Consider the following 10,832-nt stretch of genomic DNA (forward strand, 5'->3'; position numbering starts at 1 on the left):
TAATTAACTAATTATAGGGATATAAAATGTAAATTTAAAATAATTCGTTGTTGAATGTGAGAGGTAAATGTATGTGAAGGGGTGAGGAGAGGAAAGAGTGAAAAAGTGAAAAGGGTATCTTGGTCATTTAAAATTTTAAGACTTTAAGACTTTTGATGAATTTGCTTAATAAGATAGTATAGATATAGAAAGAGAGAGAGAGAGAGAGAGAGAGAGAGAGAGAGAGATTGTTTCAAATACAACATGTTGCATTTGTACAACCAATGCAACCCAATAAATTGAGATATTTATGGAAATGATGAGAGTTCATTTATTATGATTTGAATATTTATGAAACATGAATATGTTTCATTAATTATGATCAATACTTTATATTAGGAAACAATCAAAACTTCTATGAAATCACATATTAATCAAATGAAATGGACGGTCGAGATTGGATTGTATTGGTTGCACAAATGTCATGGGTTGTATAATAACCAGCATATATATATATATATACACACACACACACACGCGCGCGTACATAGTGAGGTTTAACCGTTTAAAGGAAAGCCGCTTCCATCAACCATTATATTAATTGATTCAACGCGTATAATTAAATGGACGTTTATAACAACATTTTTTAAATTATAAAACCTCATCACCCCTAATTTTTATTCAGAAAAAAACGAAATATAAACAAAAATCGAATGGAATAAATTACACCACATTGATACATTCTTTCATCCGTTTTTCATGATTTTTCTGGTTTTTCATTTATTTAGTGTTTCCCCCTGAACTCAACTATCTCTCTCTCAATGCAAAATAAATGAAAAACCAGAAAACCATGAAAAAACTGATGTAAAAATTTTCAATATGGATGTCAAATTAGTGAGAAAAATATGATTGTTTTTTAGTGTAATTTATTTTACTCAATTTTTATTTATAATTTTTTTTTGAATAAAAAATAGGTGGGGTAAGGTTTTTTTAGTTTAAAAAATATTGTTGTAAACGTCTATTTAAACATACCCATTGAATCAATTAATCTAATGATTGAAAGAGATCATTTTCTCATAAACCTCACTATATGCGTGTCCATATGCACACACGTGTGTAGATGTACATAATAATATTATTTTTTGAAAAAAAATATATTGTATACTAAAATTAAACTTAAGTATAATAATTAATATAGATTAAAGTATAATAAATAACTAATTTAATAAACTCAAAGTTTAAAAAAAAATTATTTTTTAGATTTAATTATGGATTTGGTCCTTATGGTTTGTGTGGCTTTTACGAATTGGTCTCTCAAGTAAAGACAAAAAAAAAAAAAAAACTATATAGACAGAAATCATAAAAATCGATTTTGATTACGTAAAATACAAAAAAAAAAAAAAAAAAAAAAAGAACGAAAATTCCCTCAAGGTTAATGGAGGAAGTGGATAGTCGTCAGATGAAGGGACCAACTTGTTACAAAACGACATGGGTCCAACGACATACCATGAAGGGACCAACCTGCTCTCATAACCCACACTGGCTAAGGGTCCAACGATTAACCGGTTTGCCCATACCTACGATTACGAACTGTTATAAGTCGAGTTGGATCTCAAAACATTTCTTTGCCTATATCTACGGTTACAATTCGAACTTTTTTAACAAAAATGGATTTGAATCGATATGATCCGTTCAACTCGTTTGTTTTAGACAGCTGAAAATAAAATAAAACATAAATTGATTTATTTTAAACTTAAAAGGCCATCATCAGCATCTATCATCTGAAAGTACAGTTTTACAACATTAATCAGAAACTCCAGACAACAACATAAAACATCACGGAAAACCTGAAACTAAGATTCTACTTGGTCTACAACTGCACATAATCCTTCCCTCCCTACTTAAAAGAACCTTGCTCTAGAACATTGACCATTAACATTACTACTACTACTACTCACTTGACCGACGCCTGGTTTCTGTAAAACGACCGAATCCTGCTGCTGCTGCTGCTGTTGCTGTTGCTGCTTATTATGGACTGTTTCGAAATGCTTCGATAAAACCTCAGTTTGGCAGAAGTTCATACCAACATCAGGCAAAGAGAAGCTTTGAATGGTTCGGCTCTCTGAACGGCTGCTGCTAGGTTGGTGCTGTAAATAATCTTCTTCCCCAACAGGAATGGCACCTGTAAGAGTCTTTACTGCAAATTCGATACATGGGTCTGTCCAGAGCTCTTCCAGAGGTACCTCTAATGGAGTTGCAGCAAAGTTGTTGGCTTTATTCAGATCTCCAAATGGGATGGCGCCTGTTAGAGTTTTTACAGCAAATTCGATGCATGGGTCTGTCCAGAAATCGTTTAAACAAAAGTTCATGGATGATGATTCAGGCTTTGCATTACCATCTTGCTGAATCGGGTTGTTAATTGAAGGGTTAACCACAGGTGATTCTTGTTTTTCATGGTGTTTATCGTTTATTTGAATCCCCAAATCCAGCGGTGGAACAACAGTCGGTGGTACTTGCTCTTTAGGGGTGGTGTGACTCACTGGCGGCAGAGCAGCAGGTCCCATTTCAATCACGTTATGGTGTTCTTTGGGAGAAAATACGAATTCTTGTTTCTCATCGGCCTTAAAATCATCCTTCTTGATCTTCTCATGACTTTCCAGAGTTGTTGGAGGCGAAAGAAAAGAAATTTCTTGTTTACAGTTAGGCTTTTTATCCATGCCAGCATTTCCATCATGCTTTTCGGTGATCTTTCTAACACATTCCACTTGCATCTCATCAGATGTGCGCTTTTCCACTTCAGCTATCTTCTCATTCTCTTTTGGAGTACCCAATTTAACAGCAGTTCTGGTTTCCGCTTCTCTAGCCCGTCTAACAGTATCTTGACGACCAGTTCTGGGCTCGGGTGGTGAATCAGTTTTCATTCCAGATAGTCGTGTAGCTTTACGAGTTTTAGGCTCTGGCAATGGTGGTGATGCATCAATTCTGATTCCAGCTAGTCTTGTAGCTTTGCGAGTTTTAGGCTCTGGTAGGGACAGTGGTGATGCATCAATTTCCATTCCAGCTAGTCGTGTAGCATGACGGGTTTTGGGCTCTCGCGATGGCGGTGCACCAACTTCCGTTCTGGCTTGTCGTGTAGCTTGACGGGTTTTGGGCTCTGTAAGTGGCGGTGCACCAACTTCCGTTCCGGCTAGTCGTGTAGCTTGACGGGTTTTGGGCTCTGGCCGTGGCGGTGCAACAACTTCCGTTCCGGCTAGTTGTTTAGCTTGACGGGTTTTGGGCTCTGGCGGTTGTGGTGCACCAACTTCCGTTCCAGCTAGTTGTTTAGCTTGACGGGTTTTGGGCTCNTCTGGCGGTTGTGGTGCACCAACTTCCGTTCCAGCTAGTTGTTTAGCTTGACGGGTTTTGGGCTCTGGCGGTTGTGGTGCACCAACTTCCGTTCCGGCTAGTCGTGTAGCTTGGCGGGTTTTGGACTCTAGCAGTGGTGGTGCACCAATTTCCGTTCCGGCTAATCGTGCAGCTTGACGGGTTTTGGGCTCTGGCAGTGGTGGGGCACCGATTTCCGTTCCAACTACTTGTGCAGCTTGACGGGTTTTGGGCTCTGGCGGTGATGCTGGTGGTGCTGCATCAGTTTCCATTTCAACTAGCCGTCTAGCTGGACGGGGTTTAGGCTCTGGCAGTGAAGGTGGTGATACATCAATGTCCATTCCAGCTAATCTTCTAGCTTGACGAGTTTTAGGCTCCGACAGTGAAGGTGGTGATGCATCAATTTTGATGCCTGCTAGTTGTGTAGCATGGCGTGTTTTAGGCTCTGGAGGTGGTGGTGGTGGTGCTTCAGTTTTTATGCCAGCTAGTCGTGTAGCTTGACGAGTTATAGGCTCCGGCGGTGATGGTGATGGTGCGTCAAATGCTTCAATTTTGATGCCGGCTAGTTTAGTAGCTTGACGAGTTTTAGGCTCTGGCGGTGACGGCGGTGGTGCATCAACACCCGCTAATCGTTTTGAAGTACGTTGAGGCGATTCAAACTTGCTCGTTTCAATGGATTTGCTTCTCGTTTTGTACCCTTCTGACCCATATTCCAGTGGTCGTTTATGCCTTGAAGTTTCACTCACGGGACTTGGAACCATTATTTGTTCCTTCGATTCACTCTTTTCTTCTCGTCCCTTCAATCTACTGGCGTCTGGAAGGTTAACGTCGCTCACTGCCACAATTTTCTTACCTGTTACTTCTAGTAACAAATTCTAGCAACGACAATTTAAAACAACAAACTCTCTTCGGAAAAAGAATCAAGAAAAATCTAAAACTTACATGGGCCAGAAGAATTCTCAGAGAAACAAGTTCCTTCTCTTTTGCTGTTGTCCTTGGGCTTGGTTGCTAGTTTTCCCACTTCTCCAGTTTTGAGATAGCGTTGGACATCCTTGAATGAACGGAATGTGTATCCGGTGACGGGATCCGTATAGTACTGGGAGCATAGACAATATAAAGTACGATAACGGATTAATCACTATAAAGCATGAATAATTCTGGCCAGATTATGCATTGGAAATAGTTGGAAAACATAAACACGATCAAGTACCCGGTCTGTTTTTGTTCTAGAACCTATCTTTCTTACTTTCACTTCCTTTATCCACCCCGGAAGAAGCTCTTCTGCATCACCCTTGTCAACTACAATCTAAGATTCTTGCAAAAATTAGAATGTCATCTCAAAACATAATCAAATACGTATAGAGTTTCTAACTTCGACATTTTTTATATGATTTTAGGCTATATATATATATACACACACAGTTACACACAACTCAAATAGCATTACGTAAAACATAGTTCAGTTTCAATTTTCAAATAGCATCAATATCAAACATAGCTTAATAATGGCCGACAGCCGACTAGTAGTCACTCCTCCATGATTATCAAGTGTGTATGCCCCATTATCATTATAATCGTCTTCATTGGATTTATACTCCCTAAGATCTTCTTCGGTGTCGCTATTCTCTAGTTCTTCAACTTCATATTCTTCATGTATGAGTTGATGTCTTGAACTAGAAGTAGCCTCTCCGTTATCTATGGTTGTATTTATAAGGGGTTTGGTGCATTGATCGTGAGAGATGATAAGTCTTCTTTAGAAGTCTAGGAGCCGAAAATTTGAGAAGACTTACTAAAAACGCTATCAGTCTGATTTATGAGGCGCTCCTAGGGCCAAAAGGTGGCTCAACAATGCGCCACGCCTTAGCTCCCTCGTGAATTTGACTTGCCTCAACCATAGCAAAGCCCAATCTTCTGCGCCTCAGACACACTTTTAACACTATGCATATAGGTTATAATACTTTTTCCATATCCAGAAAACAACCTCGGTATGTAGATTTAAAAGGCGAAAATGCGATCACGATAGTAAAAGACAAGATTATCTCAGCTGACGAGTATGAATGTGGTTCATAACGCAGACATATTAACGTTAATTCACATGCAAAAAGGAGATTGTGATGATATACTTCAAGTCCTACAAAGGTGTCATCTTTTTTCATGTATCTGTACACGAATCCGCAACTAAACTCATCGTAACAAAATCCTAGAAAACATCTATGGATTTAGTTGCTAACCCACCTAAATATGCTGCTCAATCTTTCGTTTCCAAGCGAGAAACAAACAAGTATCCATTCTTTTGTACATATTCATGATATGATACTCCCTATGGTAACTGAGTTCATGAAGTTCACGTTTGCTACTTACTTGATGATGATAGTTTCAATGTCTTAATTTATGTTTAGCTCGATTTCATAGCAACCGCTACTAATTAAGATACGAATACAACGTTGTTTCAAGAACATAAATCTTGAAATTGACTTCACTAAGCATACCATTGGAAATCAACAAATAGTCAAAAGATTTCAACGCAGTATCTGGGATAAGAACCCTAATAAAGATGAAGAAACCCCATCTGAGGAACTACTCAATCTAAACCCTCAATTACATCCATAAGATTAAAAAAACTACATTCACAAATCTAAACCCTCAATTGTATCGAAAAGATTCGAGATTCCTAATTAGGGAATTTGAGATCTCGAATTGAAGACGGGCATCACCAACTACTTACACAAGAAAAAACCCTAAAGAGACTGACCTGGTCCTTTCCCCCAATACCCGGAGCCCTGAGCTCCTCCGGCGACTTCATTTTACAAGTATTCTCCGGCGATCGGGAAGTGAAAAAACCCAGCAGCGATCGAATTGCAGAACGAAGCGGCTGTTTAGTTAACAATCGGTATTTAGGTTAGAGAACGAAGAGGTGTATGTGAATGAGTACACGTGTAGAGGGTCACCAAATTGGAGAAAAGGTGAAACCCACCCCCACACCACCCCATTCCAAAATGCAAACGTGTAGGAGATGACACAGTTCTTCTCCCTTGGGTGGATGGATGGCCTCTTTATTTGACCAACTCAAGATTTAATCCTTTGTGGATAAATATAAAACAAACAACCACCATTTTCTTCGTATATTCAAAGCAAAAGTCCTTATGATCACTTTTGTAAAGGTCCAGCTTGTTGTCTATAATCCTAGCAAAAAAAACCCATATTTCTTCCAATTAGGTAAACCATCAAAACATGTTTCAAGGTAATTGGTTCTCGTTTTCGTTGTGTTTGATCTTCGTTTTTGTCTGTTTCAGGTTTTTGGTTGATTTTAGGGTCACAGATCCCATCAAAAGTCAAAAACACCAATTCTTGGTCTACTCTGTCAACGTCCACGAAGAAAAAGAAATACAGTTTTAGTAATTATTGCATTTTTTTAATTAACTAATAACAAATTTACCATTAATAACATAAAGATAAGATAAGATAACAGATTTACCAAATGGCTTGTGGTATTGTTGGACAATGGAGCATAGTTTTGCATTATATGTTCCACGTATATAATATTTGAAAATGACTTGGTGTTTGGATATTGGGATTTTTTTTTTCCGATTTAAAGTCAAGGTTGAACAGTGTAGCGTATCACTTTCACGTACATGTATTGTATATGCATTCAGACACATATAATTCCTCGTATTATTTTCCTTTTTTTTTTTGTTTATTGGTATAAATTATGTACTTTATATATAAAAAATAAAGAGGATATGACATACAGCTATGAGTGAATAAACTCATATGGAACTGTAAGACCGATACACCAAGTCTGATTCTTCGTTCTAAAAATCAAAACACCAATTCTTGGTCTATTTTAGTCTAAACCGGATTTGTTTTTCTTTGAATCAAGAAACCAGTATTACTTGATCTATTACGATTCACGATATGGTCTTGGAATAAACTTGTTCTGAACCGGTGCTAAATCTGTATCATATGGTCTAGTTCGTGGTTCCCATATTCATAGGTCTCGTTTGGTTTGTTGGAATGAAATGAATTTGAGATATCTAAGTTTCAAATCCATTCCAATCCCATGTTTGATTTGTTTGATTGTTCAGATTTGAAATCTTATAATTTAATTGAAATCCTATAAACATAGGATTTTGAAATCTTTAGAGGATGCTCGGAATTTCACGAGATTTCGTAGGATTATATAAAATATGGTTAAAAAATGTTAAAAGAACGTTTATTTTGTAATAATTAATTAATAAAAATATACTTTATTTACTTTTATATATTTTTTTATAATTATTTATAAATAATGAAATCCAATTTCGTTACAATCATAGTGGCCAAACAAATCAATGATTTCAAATCCATTCCAATCTAAACCACTCTAAATCCAAATTCTTCCATAAAACAAACCAAATGGATCTTGCTTTTCAGGTTCCGATTTGGTAGTTCCATCGGTTCATACCGTTCAACCTCCGAAGATTGACCTTTTCCGAAGGGAAGTGGCTTCTAGCCATGGCTGGCCTGGATTCATATAAGCACAATTTCCGGCTCTAATGACCGGAAAACACCCACATCCGTCTAGTATTACAATCTCAAGTTTCCTAAACAAATTTCAGCCAAAAGAGTCTAAATAATTCTTATATGTAAATTAATAATTACAATAAAGATTCGTCCCTTAAGTCTCTGTGCTTGACTCTGCAAGCATATACAAACTCTCTTCTGGCAAACTCATAAGTTATGAAGTGGGTTCGGTCCACCAGGGACGAGCCGGTGCGACACTGTGTGGAACTGACCCTTCTCTTCATCATTCTTCAACTCCGGTTTCGTGTGGAAGTGTCGCTGAAACGAAGCAACGAACTTGGCTCGTATTCTTTCTTGATTCTCTTGATCATCAACGATGTTTCTGCAACTCGACATGTGGGCTAAAGATCCAAGAACGATGATGACGATAACGATCGAACCAGAAACTTGAAGCTTCATTTTTCTATGTAGATCAAGAAAACTGAATGGGGTTGTAGGTTGGTAAACAAGTCTACTTATAGGAAAATTTTCATAAGGTATAAAAGGTCAACCTGAGAATTAGAATTAGAATTAGTATTACACCTGCAATTAATTATTTCTCTTAATTAAGCTACTGTCTGTTCATGACATCTTGCATTTTTTACCTTAATTTAATGAGTGGACTCTGATTGATTAAGGGTATTTTAAATTTAACCATGAAATGGATCTCAAAAACCTCTTCTTTGAGCATGCCTAACAAGCAAGGGTTATCTTTGACTTTTTAACAGTTGACCTTCATTTAACAAATCAAGATCAGTTCATGGTGTTCATGGTATTCATTAACAGGCCATTTGTAAGCATGAAACTCAAATATGCAGACACTGATATATGGTTTTCATATAAAATTTAGTAATTTTTAAATCTTTTCTTTTTTTTTTGAAATTCTTTCTTTGAACCTTTATGAAAACACAAGAAACTAAGTTAAAGATGCATAAATCCAACCAAGTTTGTAGCTTTCTTCAACAGTGTCAATCTTCAAGTGGAGCCGGCAGCTTGATGTCATTCTGCAGGCTGCAACTATTTTAGATTGTGAAACAGGCTTAGCTAAGATGACCAAATAAAACTATATAAATATTGGCTTAATAGATTTAAGAACTGTATTTCTATAATACACATTATTGGCCATCGATTCAGAAGTCAACGTGCATATTCATCTGTCCTCTTAGTACTACCAGCTGCCTACCGATGATCAAGCTGTGATTCAGGTTCTGTTTCCCTCTCAACCACTGAATTCAAACAAAGAACTCTTTCTTTTTCCGTTTATATGCTTTAGTTAGACCAAAATATTCGATCATATATATATATCGAGTTGGGTTTGACTTCAAATCATTTGAATTCTGAGATATGCATCCCTTTGAAGCTTAGATTGCTTTGATGAACATCTGAAATTAATGTCAAAACACATGATATTAATTTGATATTACAACATGATGACATGATCGTTGAAGCTGAGAACTTCTGATAGTCTTTAAGAAGTCATCTTGAGCGTACCTAAAGATGTACTTTCGAGTACTTAGTTTGCACCTAACCAGGTTCTTGTTAGCACTATTTTTTTAAAATTATCGCGTTACAGAAGTCAATGGATGTCGGATGACATTATCCTGGAAAAGAATCTGAGTTCTTGTAAATTTGTGGGATATGATCATTGGAGAATGAAAACAATAAGGTAAGCGAAATTCTGATTCATTTGATATCATATCTCATACAATCAAATTCTGCATCCTGCTAATCTACATCTTTCGTACATGGATTGTCTCAAGAAAAAAGGAAATAATAAGACTTCAATACATTGCTAATTCTATATTCTGATACAAGAACTGAGTTTTGCTAAGAAATCATATCAATTATGAAGTGGGTTTGGTCCTCCTGGAACAACTTGATGCGATTCATTCACTGGACCACCATTGTTGCTGCGAAATTCCTTGAAACGATAAGAACTTGTGCTTAGCTGCCTGTGATGTGAGAAAAGAAACTTTCTTGTTAACAATCTTTGTTCTGTCTCTTCAATGGCTGCTGTGTTGATCATCCTGCAATTCCCAAAATGGAAAGTTGCAATCAAGATCATCAAGATAAGAAGTGAGGACGGTCTCATGCTTGGGAGGAGGGGGGGTAGAAGATGCAAACTTTCTGCAAGTATAAAGGATATGTGAAAAGGGTTGTTGGAAGTATGCTGGTATTTATAAGAGTGGAGACAGAAACAGTTGGACATGATGATAGAGCCAATGTACAGAATCAAACTTGACCTCAATTTCTGTAAATTACCTTAATGACCCTCTCTTATCCTTAGTTGACCACCACTAATTCCATATAATAATGAAACAGAAATAATAGAACATGGGAAATGTTGGCTGAATATAAGATGGAAAAAGGGTAAATGATTAACAAGTAATACAGATCCCTTCGGCATGCTTACCAGTAGGAAGCAAGGTTGTTGAATGACTCTAGTTTTCTCCAACTTGCCATTTTTTAACTTCTTCCCAGACTGTTTATAATCTCGTTATCAACCAATCACAATTTAGGCCTAGATGTTGCAGGCATTAGTTTTTAATCTCTTTGTTCTCACTTTGGTTGTTCAGAGAAGATTAAGGGCCTGCTTGATTGGTCTTTCATTGAAGTCCTGTATAGATAAAACTGTCTGTGTTGATTAATTTGTCTGTATAGATTGTGAAGTTTTTGCTTGGGAGGGTTTTTTCATAGATGGAAGAAGCATGTTTTTTAATTGGGAGGGATAAGTTTGGGAAAACTTGGTTTTCATAAAGCTCCCCCTAAAAGCTTACTGAATAAGCCACTTTCTATATTATTAAGCGACTGCCAAACAATAATGTATAGCTGACCACATAGCCATGAGTCTCATTAAGCTCATAACGTAGCTAACAAACAGGCCCAACTCCACATTTTGGTACTGTTGTTTTGGTTGACAAGAAACAAACTTCTTTATGAAGAAAGAC

The 10,832-nt window shown here is 37.0% G+C and overlaps 1 protein-coding gene across 1 annotated transcript; it reads right to left on the reverse strand.

The window, feature by feature from the left end:
* Positions 1-1,724: 1,724 nt before the first annotated feature.
* Positions 1,725-6,389, reverse strand: LOC112509497 (methyl-CpG-binding domain-containing protein 13). The gene is made up of 4 exons (XM_025114480.1): positions 6,095-6,389; positions 4,553-4,648; positions 4,285-4,438; positions 1,725-4,177 (listed from the first exon to the last, which is right to left on the reverse strand). The coding sequence occupies exons 1-4, from the start codon at positions 6,143-6,145 to the stop codon at positions 1,881-1,883; spliced, it is 2,598 nt and encodes an 865-aa protein (XP_024970248.1). The 5' UTR covers positions 6,146-6,389; the 3' UTR covers positions 1,725-1,880.
* Positions 6,390-10,832: the final 4,443 nt, after the last annotated feature.

This window comes from Cynara cardunculus, assembly GCF_001531365.2.
Source record: "Cynara cardunculus var. scolymus isolate 2C chromosome LG 3, CcrdV1, whole genome shotgun sequence".
Lineage (NCBI taxonomy): Eukaryota > Viridiplantae > Streptophyta > Magnoliopsida > Asterales > Asteraceae > Cynara > Cynara cardunculus.